This window comes from Aristolochia californica, unplaced genomic scaffold (assembly GCF_029961685.1).
Source record: "Aristolochia californica isolate CCGP_79_NKW_82.1479 unplaced genomic scaffold, dmAriCali1.0.hap1 SCAF_6, whole genome shotgun sequence".
In the NCBI taxonomy this organism is placed as follows: domain Eukaryota; kingdom Viridiplantae; phylum Streptophyta; class Magnoliopsida; order Piperales; family Aristolochiaceae; genus Aristolochia; species Aristolochia californica.
The window spans coordinates 44782779-44805553 of record NW_027182257.1 but is presented as its reverse complement, the minus strand read 5'-3'; the positions used below and the strand labels follow the sequence as shown (position 1 = coordinate 44805553).

The window sequence follows — 22775 nt, the reverse complement described above, 5'->3', positions numbered from 1 at the left end:
AACCTCACCCTGCTTTGTAACACCTGCACCTGCTATAGAGAGAGACGCTCCTTTTCTACCCTTGCTCTTTTGGCTCCATCTAACGTCAGGGCAGGCCAGGCCAGGTCAGGTCAGGTCAGGAGAGGGTTTATTAAAAAAGAAAAGAAAAAGAGAGAAGGAAAAAAGTAATTTATTTTAATGAATCTAATATTTCTAGTAAGGTTGAAAAACCTTTAAGCATGCCGTTTCACAGCGCTCGTTTAATCATCGTCAAATGCGAAGCTACTCCATCGTCCGGCGGAGAGGAATCGAGCCTTCGGATTGGTTCTCCGGTGATCATCTTGAAAGCTCCGGCGACATATAGACAGCCGATTCCATGCCTTCTCTGAGAGGACAAATCAGGGCAGGGGACGTAAGCAGGTGTTCTCTTATTTCTTACTCTTCTCTGAGAGTGTCAAATTATTGATGGACAGATTCTCTGATTGTAGCTAGAAAGAACGGAAATTTAGCTGAAAGTTCATGGAGGATAAGAAATATCTTTTTACTGATTGGAGATGGAAGATTTTGCAGGATCGTGGCAAAGAAGCCAAGGATGTGTGGACTGTTCGGTTGAAGATTGGGACTTGCCTCTTGGATAGGAAGCCTTTCAGGTACTTAGATCTCGGGTATTTTACTTGGATATAATTTGAATATAAAATGGAGTTCTTCTCCATTTTTTTAACCATTACTGACGAGTCCATCTGCGATGAAATCCAGTTTTATTTTAACCTAAACCCGTTTACTATGTCAGATTGGCATTTTATAACATGGGTTCTAATTACTTATGTTAATCTAGAGGGGAAGGAGATTGAGCCCGGCGGCCAACATCGACTACAAGAATATCCTTAATTTTATTATTAAAAAATAATAAAATATAAAAATGTCAATTTAATATATCTCGTGAACGTAAGGATTAAGAAGCTAATGAAAAAATAATTCTATTTTAAGTTCTTGTATTCAAGTTGAGATAACAAATTAAATAAGCTACTCATTTGTTTCGTATGCTCTCTGTTTGTTTGCTTCCTCTACTGGTATTCCTAAGCATTCTTCATTGAATTGTTTCACTTCTACAGTGTGCGCTCTTCTCTCATTTCTGCTTCGTCTCCTCCTCCTCCCATAGGCCAGTAACAAAAGGTCAACTGGAGGAGGATTGCTGGGGAATTCAGACCCGGATTATTTGAGTCCGCTGCTTTTAGCTTCTGGCTGCTCACACCTACTCATTTTCTTTGCCTCTTCGATTCTTCAATGTCTCTGGTACGCTCCTCACTCTCCCTGATTAGTCTTCCCGTCTCCACCAGGAATTTTGTGCCCACAACCTTAGCTCTTCTCTCTTCTTGTTTCATCGTCTTGTATGTTTCTTCAACCTCCAGCCTTTTCAACCATAGCCACCACCCCTCTTACTTTATCCTTAGACCATCATCTGGGTCTTCCTCCATCGCTCGTGGGAAGGATCAAAGTCTTCAGCCTCTAGCTCAGAGCCCTCCTTGGAACATATCGGCGGTGCCCAGTTCGCTTGAAGGAGGAAAATCTTCCCTTTCAGTGCGAGTCCGCGTCGCAGAGAAGGATAATGGAAACAGTTACCTTAGAAGAAATGGTATGTGGGTGTGGTTTTGCTTTTGGGTTTTTTCAGACAAATGTCCACGAGTGTTTTTTTTTTCTTCCTTTTTTGGAGAAAAATAGATAGTTTGAAGTTAATCAAGATGAAATCCTCCTTTACTTCTCCAACTTTAAAGCATAAGATGTTCTTAATGAATGATCACTGCTGAAGGCACATGGATTATCTAGCTTGAATGTCTTCAGGCTTTACATCTTTGCTCTCTAGGCTCAGGTGTCAAATTCTCTCTTCTGTAGTTCATAAAATAAAAGAAATGTCTACTATAGGTGAAAGTTATTTTTATAGCTTCAGACATATTTAAAATTTAAAATATCTTTTATGATCCATTTATATCTAACTATCATGCAATTAGATTTACGTAGAACTATCATCTGATTTTTGTTCAGGGCAAAGGTCTGAGAATGAAGTTTTTCATGACAAAGATCTCTTCCTGGAAGACTATAAACAGATGAACAAGAGCTTTAAGATTTATATATACCCTCATAGGAGGGATGATCCCTTTGCCAATGCACTTCTACCGGTGGATTTTGAACCTGGTGGAAACTATGCCAGCGAAAGTTATTTTAAGAAGGTCCTCGTGCAGAGTCATTTCCTCACAAACAACCCTTCTAAAGCAGATCTCTTCTTCTTACCTTTCTCTATTGCCAGGCTAAGACATGACCCAAGAGTGGATGTTGGAGGCATTCCTGATTTTATTAGGAATTACATTTCCCACATTAAACAGAATTTCCCCTATTGGAACCGAACAAATGGCGCTGACCATTTTTATGTCGCTTGTCATTCCGCTGGAAGGTCGGCTATGGAGAAAGCGGAAGAAGTGATGGTTAATGCAATTCAAGTTGTTTGTTCTTCAAGCTATTTCATATCTGCTTATGTTGCACACAAAGATGCATCTTTGCCACAAATTTGGCCTAGAAAAGGAAACCCTTCTGGAGTTGATTCACTAAATAGGTAAATCCACTCATCCACTGATTACAGTTCCAATGGATGAATAGTCCTTACTGAATTTTTTTTTCTCAATGATCTTTGTGTTTTCCTTTTTTTTTCTTCTAGCTATTGTTGACTATATTAGCTGGATGATATGGCATGAGAATTAAGAGAGAAACTCGAGGAGTAATAACTTTGAGACATTTTTTACCGAACAAGTGAATACGGAGGCTACTAAATACTCAAAATGCAAGAAATGACAAAATACACTCAATTTAACAGTTTATATGGCATGAAAATGTTTTCTTTGTAAAAGGTTTTCTACTGAAGCTGCTGGCTGATGTAGGTGCTTGAAGCAATTAAAAGGATCTATAGGTTTTTTTAAGCTTCCAAAATACTCTTTGAGGATGGTAAGGCACACGATCCAGGTGAAACACATTCAAAAGAGCACAAAATACGGAATTATGGTTAGCACAATACAAGTTAAGGAGAAAAGAGACGAAAGTTTTTGTGTTGGAACTTGAGGACTTTCATCCTTGAATTCCATGCTTTTCAAAGTACTCATGTATCCTCCTCTGTTTGCTTTGTGCTTGGTTGAAAGAACAAAATGAAATAAGAACTATTACTGCATACAGAAACCAAGAAGTGACAAAATGTGTTGTTTTATTTCCTGTGAAGGTCATGCTAACCTGAATCTCGGTGTAACCTAATGTATCCAGTACTTGATTTTTCAATGGATATCTTGAACAAACCAGATGTATAGCCTCCCAAGAATGAAAAAGAGATCATAATTGGAGCTTATTATAGTACAATCTTATTTAATTCATGAAGTTTTGTATCCTCGTTTTGTTGGATGACTTCATAGCTTTATTGGCTGGTCTATCTATTCTTACATAGTAGTTTTATCACTTTATGTAGTAATTGATAAAATACCCCCTTCTCTTACGCTTTCAATACTCCTGACCCATTTTTCCTCTCTATATGTGAATATCAGGAAAAAGCTAGCCTTCTTTGCTGGATCAATGAACTCTCCAGTACGTTTAAAGCTTCTTAAAACTTGGGAAAATGACTCTGAGATTTTTGTTCATTTTGGTCGGCTTCAAACACCATATTCTGATCAACTACTTGGCAGCAAGTTCTGTCTCCATGTCAAAGGTTTTGAAGTCAACACGGCAAGAATTGCCGATTCACTGTACTATGGGTGCGTCCCTATAGTCATTGCAAACCACTATGATTTACCCTTTCAGGATATACTGAACTGGAAGAGCTTCTCTCTTGTTGTACCCACTTTGGATATCCCACTACTAAAGAGGATTCTGCAGCAGGTAAGCTCAGAAGAGTATGAGAGATTACAGAGGAATGTGATGAAGGTTCGGAAGCATTTCATGTGGAATCTGTTTCCTGTAGACTATGATGCTTTCTACATGGTTATGTATGAGCTGTGGCTTCGACGAAATGTTGTGAGGATTCCACTAAACAGTTTTTCTCATCTTAATCCAAATTATACAAATGATTCTAGATGAATGTCATTCATTTCAAAGCAATCAAAAAATATATTTGCTGTTTCATATGTTCATGTCATTGATACGGAATAGAGTCATGATGTAATACAAATTTGAAAGCAGACTTTAGTTTGTATTCAAGTTCTTTTAAATTCATTTTCTGTTAAGCAGCATCCATGGAAGTGTGATATAAAAGCTTTTAATGTTTGATGTAATTGCTTGATTTAATAACTGAACTAGCATGCTTGCATGGGAGCTCAATTTTAAAGAAATAAAATCCTTTTATTACTTGCTACAGTTGCAGCAAAGATGATCAGGCTAATCAAGTTTGGTTTCACGTACCTGTGTTCGGGGTATTTCAAAAGTTTAGCTTGGTAACGGGAATCCACAAATTGAAAATAATACAGTTCAAAACCATTCCACCAGTTATGTTAAGCGTCACCACTTGGTTTATTCGTGGTTCGGCCGAAGTGTCTAGTGAGCTCGAGACGTCTTGAACAGTGATCAGTAATATACCACACTTATATGTCTCACACATCATTTCGTGTATCTCAGAACTGAATTAGACTCACGAGCATATATATATATACCACAAATCACGCATCCACATGTATTTTACAAAGATATCGACGCATCAGTAGAAACCAATTTACACAATACAATCAAATTTTCACAAGCAGAAAATAGTTCAAAGAATTGGAAGATCATAGCTCGAAATAGCCACAACGAGGGGAAAAAATAAATGAAATAACGAGCAGCGGAAAGTAGAAAGCTCCTGGAGGCTTTAAAACAAAAGGTCCGGGTTCCCCAAAACGAAAACAAAAGAAAAAACTGATAGAGATACTATTATGTTACAGATTACGTATTTTACCATTAAGCGCCGTTCTTGCTCCACGGCTTGATCACTGCTAAAACAATGATGACAACGATTAAGAGAAGAATGATAATAGCTATGCACATCCATTTCCGGCTACTCTTTTGTAAACTTTTTGCCCTGTGGAGCATGGTTGTGCCGGATTGCACATGGTCAACTGCACTTGAAACCTGGAGAAACAGAGAATATTTTTCTCAGAAAATATCTGAGTTTTACAAGCAAAGGAACGTACTACTCAAGAAAAATATCCGATGCAGAAACAGAGATCTCATAAATTTCTACACATTAATCATATTTTTAATTTAATATAATCAGAGCTTTATTTTTATTTCCAATCAACAGCTATTTGTTGGAATGATAATCTACAGAGATTTATTAGCCAGCAAGGAATATATGGCTCGCACCTGGGATTCAATGTTGTCCAGCATGTCACCTTGTGCTTCAACCAAGACAGCCATGTCCATGAAAATCTATACAGAAAAATGGACACAAACCATAAAAAAAAAAAAGAGGAAAATCAGGAAGATTCAAGTTTTCAAGGGCAAGAGAAAAGCACACAAGCAGAAAGTGAACACTAAACCATCAAAGAACTACTCTGGGAGTTTGTGAGCCAAAACTATGCACTAAATTTGTTCTTATGTTTTCCCACATAACAAAGTTTTATCTGGTTCAAAGATTTACGGACAATATCCAACTGCTGATATCCAACATAATTGTTCTATGGATTACAACGACTTGGCAAGTATATGAATGTTAATTCTATTCTCCAGATATTGACTTGACTTGGAACATATAAGAATAGACTTAATCTTGAGATATTGACTTGTCCTGGTATGCAAATGATCATTGACCTACTCTTTAACATTTGCCAGAGAAGGGTGTACCTGTTGCAAGTCAAGAAGCTTCTTCTCAAGGTCTCTTACTGCATCATGACGCTCCTGTATTTCTGCCATCGTGTCCATTATCTGCATGGAAGGTTTCTTCAAAACTAAGCAGTAAAGAAGAAAACAAAACAAAATTCTGACAGACCACCCATTATTTTGAATATCATAATCGGCGGTTGAATGGTAACCAGCTTGGCAGACATGAGAGTAGATGCTTTCTTTCTTTGCTTTGGCTGATCTTTTGTATTAATATTTTATGCTTTACTTTTTAACTTATGTGAAAGCTAAACTAAATCGATTAGTTGTGGTCACATGAATTTTATGATGCTTCATTAGCTCAGACTGTCAAAATGATCCAATACAACAGTGAAATAACAAAATATCCCCAAAATTGAAACCTGAGCTACTCTATGGAGTGATTGTGCTGTTTTCCCCAAAATTCCGACAAGGGCTCTGAATGGAGCCTCAACTTGGTTTTTATCCATTTTGCGAATCCATCAAATAATTCATATGCCTAGTCTAAAAATTTTAGTTGGCTGAAGAGTTACAAAGTTGGCTAATCACAAATACTTTGGAAGCTCATAAGAAGCTACGCTCAAGCGAGTACAGAAAACTTGAAGATTTAAAGAGATGTCAAACCACACTACTCTCACCAAAGAGATGCCACTACACAATGTTAGCGAAATTGTTCACTTGTCCATACGAGTAAGAGTTACCAATGTTCATCTTGAACAAAAGACAGACCTGGCCTCGGCCTTGTTCCTGAATCGCTTTCTGGAATATCTGCTCGCCATCACCAGTCTCCACTAACCGATCAATAGTCTGTGCCAAAAAAAAAAAAAAAAGAGGTTTATGGCACCAGAATGAAGATTATGAAATGATTATACATGAAAAGTTGAAAGGAGGAAATCTGACCTCTTCATCTACTCTTTTACCAGTTACTGCACCGGAAAGAATCGCCAAAAAGATGCACAATTGTTAACATTGAAACAACATCTGAAATTAAATATCACAAAATGAAACAGAAACTGCAGTTGCTATGATATCAGATAAAGTCCAAGAATCGTAAGAACCTGTAAAAACCCTCCTCTCAATAACCTCACGATACTCTCCATGGATAGTCTCCCTTAGAGTCTGCAAAACAAGCCAGTTTACAAAAACTGGGACAACTAAACGGAAGAATATGGTCTCAGTAGCAGGATTCCCTTTATACAACTAGATTACCTGGAACTCAGACATCTTGTCTTTAAACTTCTTTTTTAATGCACTGCCAAGGTCAAAATGGGTATAGAGTCAAGAATGTTTTTTGAGAGAACTGAGAAATAATATTTATTAATCAACCACTCTTGAGAGAGAAGATTTCAAGATACAATTAACAATATAAAGATGAGTGCTTGTCATATTTTTTTAACACAAATCTTCTCATTATCCTGAGAAGTATACAAAGAGTAAAGATTATGCATCAAACAAAAGAGGTCCAGGTGCATTTGTTTGCACCAAAAATAGTGCTGTAGACACCAAAAGAGAAGTTAACATACTACCCAAGAAAAGAAGATAAAATACATGCTTCTTTTTTTTTTTAAATAGTAAGAAGAAAAGGATTTACAACATAATCCAAGAAAGGTCAGTGACTACCAGCCAAAAGAAAAAAATATCAACCTGAATCTAGTAGCAATGTCTCTCCCACATCAAGATGTTGGAGTGTCACACCTATCCTAGCTAAGAAAAGCGCTACATAATTAGCATTTCAAACTACAAGTCCATGAAACTGCACTATCATCACATAAACTATAAACCTCATCATAGAAAGAAAGTAAACTCCAAGGTAGTCTTCTTGCAGAAGCAAACCTACTGATAAAACCTCTCCCACATCAAGATGTTAGAGAGACACACCAATCCTAGCTAAAAAACCCCAATGTAATTAGCACTTCAAGCTACATGATTCGAAGAGACTGTAATATCATCAAATAAACTATAAACCTCATAATACAAAGAAAGTAAATGCCAAGGCAGTCTTCTTGCTGAAGTATACCAACCGATAACAACTGAAGAAAATAAATAGAGCATTTAACATCATATGAGTGAACTTTCTTCTTCATAAATGAAACAAAATAAAATAATCAAAGGGGAGGCATCGACTTATATGGCCACCTTGGTAGAGACTTTTTATCATACATCTTCAACTATACTCTTGGATCAAACTTTATTTACCCAGCTTTGACATAGTGACAAGTTGGTTTCAGGGGGTAAAAGAAGAATACAGAGAGAAAGAAAAAAAAAAAAACAAATAGAATGCTTTAAGAATTCGACACAAACATACATAGTGGTAGAAGTCCTTGATCGGTCAACACCAGTCCCTTTCCCACTTCCAGGCTTCTGTCTATTAGATAGGTTCTGAATACATTAAAAAATAAATTTATAAAACAACATAAAAAGATTTTAGCATAAGATAGACATTAGGCAAAAAATGAATTAAAAAATAAAATAAAATGATTTTACATCTCTGTCAAGCTCCTCAATTTTTGACTTTGCAAGATGTGCAATTTTTCCAACTTCATCTACATCTTTCTCCATACGCTGCTTGATTGCTGCAAGCAAGTATTACTACTAAATCAATAATCACAAATCAAAGAAAACAATAAATTCGTTAAAACTAGAAGGACTTCTGTTCACACAAGTTTCAGGGAAATTGTCAAAGAGAAAATTATGACTTTGAGCTCCTTGGAGTTACATTCAATGCTCAAATTCTTTTATCAACAAAAAGAAATAAAAGAAGAAGATAGTCACCTTTCATAGCAGCAGCCCTGGTAACTGCCTTCGACTCCTCATGTGCATCCTGCATGGTAACAAAAAAAAATTTAATGACATAACAGTTCATGGCAAGTGTTTTTTGTTTTTCTTTGGAAGGAGAGGAGTGGTGAAATTGATTGCCTGGATGACTGCAAAGGAGACATCCCATATACATCAATAGATAGCCTCATTTATCCTTCCAGAAAGGGTACAGTTGAGTGGACAGGACCAAATCACACATTCATACAAGGTTGTGGATCTTTTTTTTTTTTTGAAATTGTCATACATTACCGCAAAAGAATGAAAGAATATAATTGAGAGGATGATAAGTCCTCAAACAGCAATAAGAAGAGTGTCTCCAACAGCCGAGGATTGACGGGAGATACCATCTTTAGCCAATGTATCTGAGAAAGCAGCTCTACAAGTATGCTGCCAAGAAGTTTTCAAAAAAAAAAAAAAAAGTATGCTGCCAATAAACAACAAGCTGGGTACATATCTACACAAGAATATAGGCAAGCCTCCAAGGAGATGAGGAGTTTCCCCTTATACAACTAATAATGGTGACTGAATCTCCGTTGATAGTCACTAGTCAGTTAATTTTCTTAGAGAATAAATTGATTCCATGTTGAAGAGCTATTATTTCTGCTTCTGCAGAATCACTGACACCTAGGGGACCTGAGCAGGCAAGAAGGACAGAATCTGTGTGGTTTCTAATGATCCTGCCAATTCCAGTAGTTCCCAGATTACCAACTGAATGCAATGTTAAGCTTAAGCCACCACCCCACAGGAGGAGGGATCCAAGATGAGAGTCTAGACAGGAGACAAGCACTGAAGGTAGAACCACCTTCCAATGCCTCCAAGAGATTGCACTGAAGTCACTTGTAGGTACTGACCTGAATCAGTATGGAGTGCAATATACCCTCAATGTGCCACCCCTGGAACTAAAATCCCTTATTAATGCTCTTTGGTTATGTTCTTTCCAGAGCAACCATGGGGCAGCAGCTGTGCGAACTTCCCCGAGAATCTGCCAAATTTTGAAAGGCTCCTATTGTAGCATTGAGATAAGATCTCAGGAAGCAAGCTGGGTGCAAAGATGGATCCCAAACTTACCATGAATGAGAGCACCTCTCCCATACATGTAGATAGTCATTTTTCAAAGCCCTCTCTCACCTGTCTTTGTAGGGCGACCAAGGAAAAATGAAAGCCCAAGTTAGTTGGATGTAGAGGTGCCCATTGGGCCGGGTTTCAGAAATCCGACCTGTGCCCACCCCTATTTGAATGGAAGAGGGAGATTTTTGCAAGCGAGGAACCTTGCCAGACTATCTAGCCTCTCAAAATAGATAATGATGCAATATAAAAATAGACTTGGCCTAGTTAAACTACTGCCTTGATATAAAGAAAGAATAATTTTGACATTCAATAACACACAGAATAGAAGAAAAAAGAATAAAAAAAATCAAGTGGGTTGTGCAATGAGTGTCATTAATCAACCCTAGTTGTGTTTTATGAGTTTAAATATTAAATATTTAACAATTGTCAACAAGTGGTGAAGCAAGAGTGGGGTTAAATGTCCGTACATTATAGCATTCACTTTCAACATTTTTTTAAAAGTATCTATGTATTTAATGTTCTGAATCTTGAAGACACCCTCAACTAAATTCCAGGCCCTACAACTTTTGATTACTCAACAAAAGACATTGACATCAGATGTGATGTATTGCCATAGATAAAGATGGCACTTAGTTTCAGGCTAAAATTAACCCTATCCACAACTCCTGTCCGGCTGAAATGCAAAAAACTCGAGCCAAAGAAAAAATCTTTCTTCAAGATGTACTAGTTGAGGATTCTCTTCACCTTGAAGCTTGAAGCTTTGCCTCTCCCTCTTTGTTGTACATGACTTATTCTTTATAATAATATTCCACCATTCACAAAAAATATAAAAAAAGTAATGTTAAACAGCAAAAAGAATGAAAGCGCAAGCGAATAAAGTACATGTGGTAGATAGTCAGATAACAGTCACATAAACAATGAGAAAAGAGGGGAAAAACAAACATACCAGAAGCTTTTTCAGTAGTTTTGTAAGCTTATCGATCAACTTCTCAATCTCTTGAACCTACATAGAAACAGAAAAATGGCAATCATTTAACTGGCAACACAGATTGAGGGTAGCATGTCAACTTCACATTTGTTGTTGCTCTCAAAACCCCATTTTAAATTTTGGGTGATTGCTCCTGTAACCGGTACCATGATATCTACCTGTTTAAAAAAATTGTCCAAACCGAGGTCTGGAGGATTGTCTGGAGGATTTGCTGGAGCTTGTCTTCCCATTTCAATGTCTCCATCTCTTGATGGTTGACGACGAGGGATCTCAAAAGAATCCTATGGGAAAACAAAAAGTTTATACAGAAATTCAGTAATATCATTTTCAAAAAGAAAAGAAATATAGTAAACATTAAATATTAAATATTCAAAAGAACCAAAGGGATAACTTGTCTTAGATAAACTTTTAGGAATGAACAAAGCTCTTCTGAATAATGCAGACCTCAACAGTAAATCTATCCTGCTATCTTGAAAGAGCACTAAAGCATGAGCACAGAAATTGTAGACACTTTTAATTTCCATGAAAGAAAATATTCAGTTGGCACATTAATCCTCTATTGCATAGCCTACCAGATGCACATTGAACGTGCCAGGCAAACAACAATTTTTGACGCGCACCTGATAGCCTATGTAAGCATCATGACAACCACACATTAGATTTTCCGGAGACAAAGATATATTAAGAGTCATACTAGGAAAGAAAAGTGAACGTGCCAGACTAACAACAATTTCTGACGTGCACCTGGTAGGCTATGCAAGCATCATTGCCACCACACATTAGATTCTTTGGAGACAAAGATATATTAAGAGTCATACTAGGAAAGAAAAGCTATTCTGACTGAAAACATTCGAGATATTTCATCTTATATCTGTAGGAAAATATCGAGAGAAAATATAGCCTATGCATCCACAATTTAATGTTAACAGAAGTTCTGTTTGCACCAGCAATTGTATCAGTCCATACGACATGAAGTCATGATAAATTAACTACACTTGTACAAAAATCCAGCTCGCTAACGGAAAGAAAATTGATTTTCAAAATCTTCCAAGTTCATCCATGTCTGAATAATTTTGAAATAAATATTCCAAAACAGAATTAGTGACACGACTATCCCTCAGATCAGTCATCTACGATTCACTGAAGACTCAACAATCCACCAAAATCCCGAGCTGTCCTCGACAAAAGAAAGAAAGAGATACGGGAAGAGAAACTTCCTGTCCAACGCCAACGCTTCAAACATAAGGATCGGATTCTCTACAGCACATTTTACTCTAAAATACTTCAAGAATCAGCAACGCTTCACAACCAGTAAGTTCCAGTACATCCAAGCTCCACACAAACAGATTTCCAGAAAACATAACGGATCAAGTTAAAATACAAACTAGACGATTGGGATCGACTCCAAAGAGCAGAACTAAGAAACAGAAGACGGAAACCGATGTTGTACAGGGAAAATAATTACCGTCAACAGGTCATTCATCTTCAAGCAACTGATCAGACGATACCACGAGCTTACAAATGGGAGACCACAGCGCAAAAAAACAGAAACAAAAAATAGATGAGGAGAAAGCTGATAAAAACCGTAGAAGATTTCGACCAAGCCTCGGATGAAACCTGGCCTAGGGTTCGAAACAAGGTTATTGGACTTTACGGGGGGAAGGAAGGTGAAGCTGTTTTCGATTTTTGGCGAAGTAATTCGAAAATGAAATATCTGTAAACTCCAACGCGGAATGACGAATTTAAACCGTGAAGTGGCTAACATCACGAACTTTTGACCTTTCTTAAGCCGCCTAAGGCAGCCGCCAACGAGAATAAAATAGCAAGCTCATATTGGCTGTCATATTCGGTTCCAACCGTTTACTACTATTCGGGTCCGGATTTATGAATACGGCTTATCCCACTGAACCCGACCTATATATTAAACAGGTGTAAGATATAGATTTATGCTCGACCTATTCAAGTTTGGATTAGGTTATGGTTAATCCACTTAAATATTAATAAAATAAAAATAGATAAATTTAAAAAAAATTATAAATTATTTATTATAAAAATATTTTAAGTTGTAAAAATTAAAAAATAAAATGTTTGGTCTAATTCAAATAATTAAACCAGACCACTTTGATTTAATTTTTGTCCTTTTGATTAAACGGCACCCAACCCATTTATCAGTCGATCGAATTCCGGTCAAATAAATGGCTCAGGTTCGGATGACGTTCAAAATTTGACAGGAAATCTTTTTTTTTTTTTAAATAGGATTTTACAAATATGCCCCTCAAAAGAGTTACCGCGTGCGGTTTTTAGTGTTGAAAGGATTTGGTCAATGGGAGGATTATGAGAGATATGACTAGAATTATCAAAAGCTTAAAAGTTTAGGTAGTGGCTATCACTACACTTCCTATAATTCCAACTCAGATTGGGACTCAAGCAGACTCACACAAACTCGGCCTAGAATGGAAAGAAATAGTCTCACCCCAATCTGACCCATCTTGAGTCAACAGGATCGAGTCAAGAGTTAACTCGCCAGGTTATAACACTATGCTAGCTGTGTTTTTTAATGCAATTTAATTTATTGGCTTGCGGATGTAGGTATAAAAAAAATCATTTTGAAAATTTCTTTATGTGACAAATAAAAATAAAAATAATTTTATAGAGAAAATGGTTGATTATTATTTGTATATACTTTTAAAATATTTTTAATTTTTAATTTTATAAATAAAATATAGGTCAAGTTAGGGGAATTTTTTTTATCTAAGAAAACAATAAAACATTCACAATAGCAACTCTAGACTCTTAAATATGTCCCTATAAAACTTCCTTGTTAAATTTGAATTCCACTATTACATGTTTTGCAATTCATAAAATCCAAGGAAGTGAAATCAATAGGAGATCGGGTTCATGGAATTAACGACCAATTATCCAATCAAGTGGACACCCATCTTATATGCTATATAAATACAATATTATGTGGTTGATACATGGTCTTACATCTGACACTCATGTGCAACCATCTAAACATACAAAGATCTAAGTGAATTGCCTAATATTCGCCATTATTGACTCAATATAACCCACCTCCCAATGAAAAATATTTAAGAATATAACCATGAAAGTGTAAAATTAAGTGGGCAAAATTTTAAGAGGGAAACATTATCCTCCCTCTTTATATGTTTGTGAACTATCTAGGAATTGCGATTTCATCCAACTTTGGTTGCAATTATTTTATTTTTATTTTCTAAAAAGTCACATTTTTACAAGAGTGTTATTTCATCTATTATATTTATGACATTGTTATTATATTTATTTATCATTAAAATAATAACAATAAAAAAATAAACATTAATCACGACGATATCTTTTTTATAGACATATAGGCAAATTCTTGGATCACTCGGTAGCTCTCGAAAAAGAATTTATTAATTCTCTTTGGATAGTAGGTGCGATGATTTACTCCGTAGGTGATTATATAAGATAATAAATAATAATAATTTTTTTTTAAATCATTCGATTCAAATTTGATGAATATAAGGGATGAAAATATAGAAAAAGAAGAATAAATCTAAGTATTATGTCACGTTTAAATTAAAAATTAGGTATATTTGAAGTTTTATAATGAAAGTGAATTTTTTCCCTTAATTTATCTACATTTTATATCACAATTTTTATTTTATAAGTATGGTGTAGTTAGTATAAAATCTAAATTTAGTAACTTAGAGCCCGTGGCATAATTGAAAATATATATCTTCGTCGACATTTCAACCAAAGCCGCCGACAACAGCTGCCACCAGGCACCATCCACATGTGATAACCAACTCTTGACATACCCGCGTCCGTATCGCGACGCCACCAGAAGCAGCAGAGGTCGGTGGCATTTATGGTAATAAAAATAAGGAAACGCGTCTGCGTATTTTGATACCTTCCCTGTCGACGACGACGCACGTACAGAACTTCCGAAACTGGTTGAACTGAATGTCGACGCGTGGGGACGAAGTCACGTCGAGATTATATTTTAAGGAGGAAAAGGACTTTCGAGGATTATCAGCTGAGCTCAGAAGCTTCTTCGATATTCGACGAGGACCGTGGCTTTGGAAGACGACGAGTGAGGAAGAGAGGTAGAACCGAGGGAGCATTGCCGATTCAGGTTTTATCGTCAAAAATTTTGATCGAGGTTGGTAATGATCTAGTTTTTTTATTTTGTTTCGATTAGTTGAATGATGTTTCTGCTCTTCAATGGTGTCCTGAAACTTTTTTTGCTTTGTCATTGTTTTGTTTAATTGATCAGATAACTCGTCTCTTCGATGTTTTTGTTATCTGATGGTGACTGCGTGGAGCTTCTGTTTGGATGTTGTGTCTGTTGTTCAATTGTATTTTTATCTGGCTTCTAGTTTTGGAATTATTTAACAGATTTGATTCGTTTTGCGAAATTGTATATATCTCGCAACGGTTTCTCTGATATTTAGAGGTGGAATTCAGAGGTTGATTTGAGATGGCTTTAATTGTTTCTCTTCTTATGAAAACAATGTCGAGAATGGTCAGATAAGTTCTTCGTTAGTTAAGTGGTGTAAGTGTGTTGAGATCGATCTTCTTATTTCTGCGGAACTGAAGAAATTTATGGTGCTAGAGAAAAAAAAGGTGGATTGAATGGTATTTACCTATTTAACTTGCCTTAGGGGGTACACCTTCAGCGGAGAATTGATTTCTTCTGATTTTCTGATTTAGGGAAGACAAATAATGGCAAAAAAATTATCTAGTTGGTTTCAGGATTTGCAATTTATTGCTATGGGACTGATCAGGTTACATTATCCTTTTACAACTATTGTATCAATTATTGCAGTTTAAATTTATCAACAAGAAAGCACAACATGTTTTTTGAAAAGAAAATAGAAGTGAAGCATGGTTCTTTTTGTTTTCAAAGAAATTTCAGTAGATTTTGGACCCTATGTATGCGCTCTCGAAACTTGTCCTGCTGCTATTTCTGTCGTCTTCTTTGCAAGTAAAGAATGTCCAAAGGTGAATCTTGTTATGCAGAAAGAAAATAGCGTTTTCTGATAAGAGAAAAGAGGATATAGATTAGAGTTTTGCAGTGAAGGATATATCATTCACTTTTCCTTCTTTCATGGCAGTGGTTTTGCTTGAGACAAAAGTAAAAAATGACAAAAAGAAAAAAATTAAAACCATGTAGATGCAACTGTTGCTGTGCCTTCTCTTTATAACAGGAAGTTATGGTGCAAGTTGCTTCTGCCTGGTCCGTTTGCTTTATTTTTTTCCTATTATGGGAACTTTCTTGTACTGATGATTGCACAACAATGCTAAAAACAACCAGCAATATCACTCATTTTGGTTCATTAATAGATATGCACCTTTTACTATGAATTTGCATGTGGTTGTACAAGTTCTACCAATGGAAGCAGGCAAACTTTTTGATATTCCCGAGCAATTACATCATCAGGGTGTGAAGTAACGAGGATTTGATTTTTAGGCAGATTTGCCCAACTATTTGAGCCAGGTGCTTCTGATTTTTCAATGTAAGAAAGTGAAATTAATTCATCCTCTTTAGTCTTTGGGAAGCAATATATTTGTAGTTTCTGGAAACAGGAGATGGGTTGTTTTTGGAGCATAAAGATGCAGTTTGTGAGCACGACAAAGGATGAACTAATGAAAATCAGCAATAACTGGCTAGTTATTTTGGGATGGAACCGGTTTCAATCCAAGAACTAGTAACTTCCCCTTGTATGGTTTTTTAATTTTGTTTCATCAGTATCATCATCTTCTTTAGAATTGATTACTTCTCCTATCTGTTGACCATGTCTTATTGTTATCTATGTCATAATAAGAAGCTCATATAGCTTTTGTAATTTCTATTTAGGCATGTTTTCACCAAGATGCTGAGTGATAGAATCTTGTTTTAGTAGCATTGAAATAATGAATCGTCACTCTTGAATTAGATTGCTTCTTATAGCTGTATTTATGAGGACCCATGGTACTAAATTTAAAACTTTGCTGTTCTTACTCTCAGGCACGTTCCTAAGTGATTAGGATTTCTATTTGCACTACATTGGAACCTTGAGAAATGGATTCATCAGTACCTATCCTCGATGGAGATGAAAAGGCTGAAAAGACAGAGACTCATGTCAAAGTTAAAAGCAAGGAAAAGAAGCCTGAAGCAGAAAATGCTGGAAAGACAGATGTGGAGCTTGAACTAAAGGCTAAATTTGTGGAAAAACATAAGATAAAAGATAAGGATGTCGAAGATGAGCAACAAGAAACTGAAACTGAAGACGAGAAAGAGAAAATGAAAAAAGAGAAGAAGAAAAGGCAGAAGGGTGAAGGATTGGATGTGGAGAAGAGTGAAATTAAAGGGGAAGAAAAGAAGCAGAAAGACAAGAACAAGAAGCAGGACAAAGAAACTGAAACTGAAGAAGAGAAAGAGAAAGAGAAAGAAAAGAAAGAGAAGAAGAAAAAGGAGAAAGGTGAAGGATCAGATGTGAAGGAGATTGCAGTGGAAGGGGAAGTAAAGAAGAAGCTGAAAGATGAGAAACAGAAGAAGGATAGCGAAACCGAAACTGAAAAGGAGAAAGATAAAGAGAAGAAAGAGAAGAAGAAAAAGGAGAAAGATGAAGAATTGGATGTGAAGGAGAGTGAAATTAAAGGGGAAGAAAAGAAGCAGAAAGACAAGAAAAAGAAGGACAAAGGAACTGAAACTGAAGAAGAGAAAGAGAAAGATAAGAAAGTGAAGAAGAAAAAGGAGAAAGATGAAGGATCAGATGTGAAGGAGAGTGAAATAGAAGGGGGGGAAGTAGAGAAGAAGCAGAAAGACAAAAAAAAGAAGAAAGACAATGAAACTGAACCTGAAGAAGATGGAGAGAAAGAGAAGAAAGAGAAGAAGAAAAAGGAGAAAGATGAAGGATCAGATGCGAAGGAGATTGCAGTGGAAGGGGAAGTAAAGAAGAAGCTGAAAGATAAGAAACAGAAGAAGGGTGGCGCAACTGAAACTGAAAAGGAGAAAGATAAAGAGAAGAAAGAGAAGAAGAAAAAGGAGGAAGATGAAGAATTGGATGTAAAGGTGAGGGAAATTAAAGGGGAAGACAAGAAGAAGCAGAAAGGCAAGAAAAAGAAGGACAAAGGGACTGAAACTGAAGAAGAGCAAGAGAAAGATAAGAAAGTGAAGAAGAAAAAGGAGAAAGATGAAGGATCAGATGTGAAGGAGAGTGAAACAGCAGGGGGGGAAGTAGAGAAGAAGCAGAAAGACAAGAAAAAGAAGGACAAGGAAACTGAACCTGAAGAAGAGAGAGAGAAAGAGAAGAAAGAGAAGAAGAAAAAGGAGAAAGATGAAGGATCAGATGTGAAGGAGATTGCAGTTGAAGGGGAAGAAAAGAAGAAGCAGAAAGACCAGAAAAAGAAGAAGGGCAATGAAATTGAAACTGAAGACGAGAAAAAAGAGAAAGGGAAAGATAAGAAAGAGAAGAAGAAAAAACAGAAAGATGAAGGATCAGATGCAAAGGAGAGTAAAATAGAAGGGGAAGAAAAGGAGAAGCAGAAAGATAAGAAAAATAAGGACAAAGAAACTGAAGCTGAAGAAGAGAAGGACATAAAGAAAGATAAGAGAGAGAAAAAGAAGCACAAAGGCAAGGAATCGAAGGATGTTGTGAGCAAAGAACACGTCAGGGCTGGAGAGAAGAATGAGACTGAAATTAGCACAAGGGAGATCAAAATTGAAGAAGAGGACCATATTGAGGGAAATGGAAACGCAGAAAAGAGAGAAGGCGATAAGCTTGCGGAGGAGCTGAAACTTGAGGACATTGACAAGGAGAAGAAGAAAGGGAAAGACAAGAAGGAGAAGAAGAAGAAGAAAGATAAGCATGAGGAGGAAGTAAAAGATGTTGAGGTGGATATGGATAAAAAGAAAAGTGAAAAGGAGAAGAAGAAAGTCGATGGGAAGCTCAAAACCAAACTGGAGAAGATCGAAGCCAAGATAGAAGCTTCACTGGCAGAAAAGGCTGACATATTAAACCAGATCAAAACAGTTGAAGGGGAAGGTGTGGATGAAAAGCCCAAAGATAGTGAGGATGCTGCTGTAGCATGAATGCCCAATGTTATTATATAAATCTAACTGATGTGCATGGAACTTCTTTTCCCGATCATGAAGGAGCATCGCTTTCAGCCATGGGAACTGTAAGCAGTTGTGTAATTCTGTATGAAATTTTGAATAAAATATTGTAAGACTATTACCCCAAATGAGAAGAAAGAACTATTTCCTCAATCGAGAAGAAGGAGCTCTTCTTTGATTCACTATATGACTGCTATCATATTTATCGTTGTTCTTCATTGAGATGGGTAGATAGCGGTTCAATTTGCAATGCAATTACAGTGACAGAAAGTGAAGCTGAAGGAGTGTTCACAGAGGCCACCCGCTTTACAATTACCCTTCTCGACACAAGTCTGGTTGCAGTAAGCATTGCTCTCCACACTGAACGGATCACAATCTGCGAGGAAGTTACTGCAGCAATCCTGCTTGGAACCTGTTCTCACGAGTCGTTTCTCGTCAGTTATCACTCATCACTACTGGCACTGCTTCTAGCTGCTTGAATCCACAGGAAGAGCAGATGACAGAAGCTTACCTGGAATCATCAGCAGACCGAGAAAGAAGATAGCAACAGCTTCAATTCCAGGTGCCACCATTCTTTAAAACTCTTAATCCGACGTTTAGTTGTTGCAGGTGTCTCTGTGGCTTTTCTTATAGGCAGTGTTCGGAAATTAGAAGAGAGTGGCATACTAACATTGATGTGCAAATGCAGAATCTCAAGATATTAACTGAAGAGCACATCTGGAAGAGCGATGGTCCAGGCGGGTGGTGCAATTGTGACACGCGAATCTGGAGTAAGAGAGTGGAGCCGGTTGCCGGATTGAGACTGGATTCCCATTTCTCTGTTTTGACAGAAATTCTGAACCATTATTGGTTCAGTGAGCAGGGGAAATTGTGAAAGATGGTAACTACCGATTCTAAAGTATGCTCCATTATTAATGCGCAAATCTGTCAGGATTTTGTTCCTTGTGCAGAGCAGAAGTGGCGACATGAACGGTAGTTAACTAATTCAGATAGAGGATGACCTCGTACTTATAACGGTAGTTAACTTCACTACGGCTTCCGATTTGTAAAAAGGATCCTAATTAAAAAAAAAAAAACAAATAAATGCCTTGAGTTTAACCCATTGCTAGGCATTTCATCAGTTACTCTAATATATGATAAATATGATAAATATGATTATGTGATATGTTTAACCATACAAAACCTTTGATTAGTTCAAAGAAAGCCCTGCTTGGATTCAAATAAAGTTGATGATATCGTATACAATTTGTTTCAGGTTTGCATCAGCGTTATAAGAACCGGATGTGAATTGTTGGGTTTTGATCCACTTAATGTAATTGGGACGAAGAAAACAAACTTTAGACAAGACCAGAAAAACATCCCTTTATTAAAAAAAAAAAAAGAAAAAAAAAAGAATCATGCCAATTAATTCTGAGCCCGGGTTCGAACCGGGGACCTCTAGTGTGTGAGACTAGCGTGATAACCAACTACACCACCCAGACTTGACATTAAAGAAATTACAAACTTACCTGTATTTTCTGTCTAACCAAGCAACCAAATGGACTAGCTTATTTAAGCAAGAGACAGAAGATATTGCATTGGGTTCTGTTGTCAGTCCGAACCAGAAGGGGAAGAGTGGATCGTAATGTGCGTCGCCGACGTTCATCGGGAGCTGATCCACAGACTTGAACCAAGTGCGGGAGAGTTTGCCAGAGAATCCGTAGTCACCGAAGAGGACATCGGCCACACCTTGACCTTCGGTTCCAGGAAGCCAAGCAGCGACAATGGCATCCATGCTCGAAACGTAAGGTTCGACGACAACAGGTCGGCCAGAGATGATGACTACAACGCATTTCACTGCCCCGCAGACATTCTTGATTGTGCTGGGGCCGGGGTCGGGAATCGTCAAGTTCATGCTGTCTCCAAAAGTTTCAGCGTAAGGATGCTCTCCAATAACCACAATCGCATAGGAGAAGTCATTGTCCTTAACAAAGTCAGAATCCGGATTCTCCTTCAAGACCAACTTCAGTGGTGTCATCCACAGAGGCCTTGACAGCATCAAGTATCGTCGTCCCTGTTTAGATGGATTTGTCTTAAGAAAGAAACATACTATGTATTGGTCACTGAACTTTAATGTGGAGAAAAGATAAGTATGTACCACTGGTGAGATTATTTCCACTGAGACCTTGCCATTCGATTGTCCATCCACCACACTGGTAACCAAGGTTGTCAGCATGACTGCCTGCAACAAGGACCTTAGCTGCTTTCTTTGGTAGGGGCAGCAATGGCTTGTCAGCTGATTTTCCATTTTTTAACAGAACTAGTGATTTTCTGACAGCTTCTCTTGCCAATTCCCTGTGTTCTTTACTACCAAGCTGATCAACAAAGCTAGTATCAGCCAAGGGGTTCTCAAAGAGACCCATTGTGAATTTGACACGCAAGATCCTTCTCACTGCGTCGTCTATTCGGTTCATGGGGATGACGTCGTTTTTAACTTGTTCGGTCAGATCATCAATGAAATTGGTATAATTGAACGGAACCATGACCTGCAACAGAACCATGATGCAACCATGATTTAAAAATTTTGAGTTTATTAGTTTAAAAATAGATTTTTAAGTTGGTTAATCATTTTGGGATGTGTTTTAAGCGCAACTTGGCAGAACTAAGATTCATTATGTTTCCCACGTTCCGTGCCACTAACCATATCAATACCAGCAAACTTTCTTTGTTGACAGTAAAGGCCATCAATCTTTACGGCAGAGGAAACAATGCAATAAGCAAAGAAAGCAATAGAAAATATGAAAAAAATTGCATTCGGGAATAGAACACAAACTGAAAGCTTCGAGTAACAACAAAGAAATATATAATGTTGGGATTTATTTTGTTCCTGTAATTGCAACTTGTAGCTTTTGAAATACGATAAGAAAGCCAATTGAGTATGAATACAAGAATGTTCAGAAGAAAAAGACATGATAAGTTTATCATCGTTTCAAGCTCCAAATGCTACTGCTAAAACAAAACTCAGGAATCATGCTTCAGGAGCCTTAAAATAAGAACACACAAAAAGAGGAGTAAGGGCCACTAACCCTCAAAAGCTGAGACCAAAACAACATGCATTACCACCTAACACGCCAAAAACTTCTAAACCTCTCACTAAGCAAAATCGTAAAATCACACGAAAAATACTCTGACCTCTAAGATCAGAGAATATCATAACAATATCAACACAGTCGAACGAACTAAAAACAGGAAAGCAACGGCGCCAATGACACTATCCTCAACAGATAATAATGAAAAAGAAGACACGAAACGTGATCTGCACACATCATTTAATGCTAGAATAACATTAAAATGACATCAATCACTGACCTCAGAAGCTAAAACAACATAGAAACAGTCGAGAAGCCAGCGCATTCTGTAATCAAAACGCGGAAAAAACAACATTCGAGCACTACTCTACTCAATGCAGTTTTTACTTGAACTCGGCTTAAACTTGAAATAAAATTTGTTAAGTATAATAAGTCAAGTTCTAATTTTCCAAACTCAGTTTATTAACTCATAAACCGATTTGTTAGTATAGATTTTTTTACAAAATATATCTTTTATTTTAATTACTCTCATTAATTCCCTATTTAGTCGGTTGATAATTGCTTTTATCTACCTCAAACTTCAAAGATGATCGATAGTTTAACCTTTTTGAGTCTCTCAACATCAAATTTTGTTGTTTGTCAATAGAATAAATATTATTGATAAATTTATTTTTGATATTTTTTTAAGTCTATTAAATTGATTATTATACATTAATATACTCTCCTACAAAATCTTAAACTTCTCTACAATAATGGTATTAAGTTCATCACAATATTTTTTTTTACTTATTTTGTAATTTTTATAATTTTTATAGTTTTAAATATAAATTAAAGCTTGAACCTGGTTCGAGTTCGAAGTAAAACTCGGTTAAAAAAATTGGATTCGAGCTCG

At 36.8% G+C, this 22775-nt stretch overlaps 3 protein-coding genes, 1 non-coding gene and 1 pseudogene across 6 annotated transcripts; 2 read left to right on the top strand and 3 right to left on the bottom strand.

Moving 5' to 3' along the window:
• Positions 1-235: 235 nt before the first annotated feature.
• Positions 236-4151, top strand: LOC137934783 (probable glycosyltransferase At5g03795). Of its 3 annotated transcripts, XM_068779306.1 has the most exons (5): positions 236-399; positions 550-629; positions 1092-1612; positions 2020-2584; positions 3555-4151. In XM_068779306.1, exons 3-5 carry the CDS (start codon positions 1264-1266, stop codon positions 4081-4083), a joined length of 1443 nt encoding a protein of 480 aa, XP_068635407.1. In that variant the 5' UTR covers positions 236-399; positions 550-629; positions 1092-1263; the 3' UTR covers positions 4084-4151. The 3 variants fall into 3 exon arrangements, with proteins under 3 accessions (XP_068635407.1, XP_068635408.1, XP_068635409.1); XM_068779307.1 differs by lacking the exon at positions 1092-1612; XM_068779308.1 differs by lacking the exons at positions 236-399; positions 550-629 and having other exon boundaries at positions 1146-1272; positions 1389-1612.
• A 642-nt stretch (positions 4152-4793) lies between these two features.
• Positions 4794-12441, bottom strand: LOC137934065 (syntaxin-132-like). The gene is made up of 13 exons (XM_068778272.1): positions 12174-12441; positions 10867-10989; positions 10667-10723; positions 8608-8656; positions 8320-8408; positions 8141-8214; positions 7045-7087; positions 6894-6954; positions 6736-6761; positions 6565-6642; positions 5821-5901; positions 5341-5406; positions 4794-5106 (listed from the first exon to the last, which is right to left on the bottom strand). Exons 1-13 carry the CDS (start codon positions 12189-12191, stop codon positions 4936-4938), a joined length of 936 nt encoding a protein of 311 aa, XP_068634373.1. The 5' UTR covers positions 12192-12441; the 3' UTR covers positions 4794-4935.
• Positions 12442-14581: 2140 nt separating this feature from the next.
• Positions 14582-19770, top strand: LOC137933968 (uncharacterized). Its single transcript, XM_068778122.1, has 3 exons — positions 14582-14876; positions 16725-19377; positions 19504-19770. The coding sequence occupies exon 2, from the start codon at positions 16779-16781 to the stop codon at positions 18789-18791; it is 2013 nt and encodes a 670-aa protein (XP_068634223.1). The 5' UTR covers positions 14582-14876; positions 16725-16778; the 3' UTR covers positions 18792-19377; positions 19504-19770.
• LOC137935518 (uncharacterized) lies at positions 19258-22208 on the bottom strand (annotated as a pseudogene).
• On the bottom strand, positions 20223-20296 carry TRNAV-CAC (transfer RNA valine (anticodon CAC)). The gene has a single exon. It is a non-coding gene; the product is annotated as a tRNA-Val (tRNA).
• Positions 22209-22775: the final 567 nt, after the last annotated feature.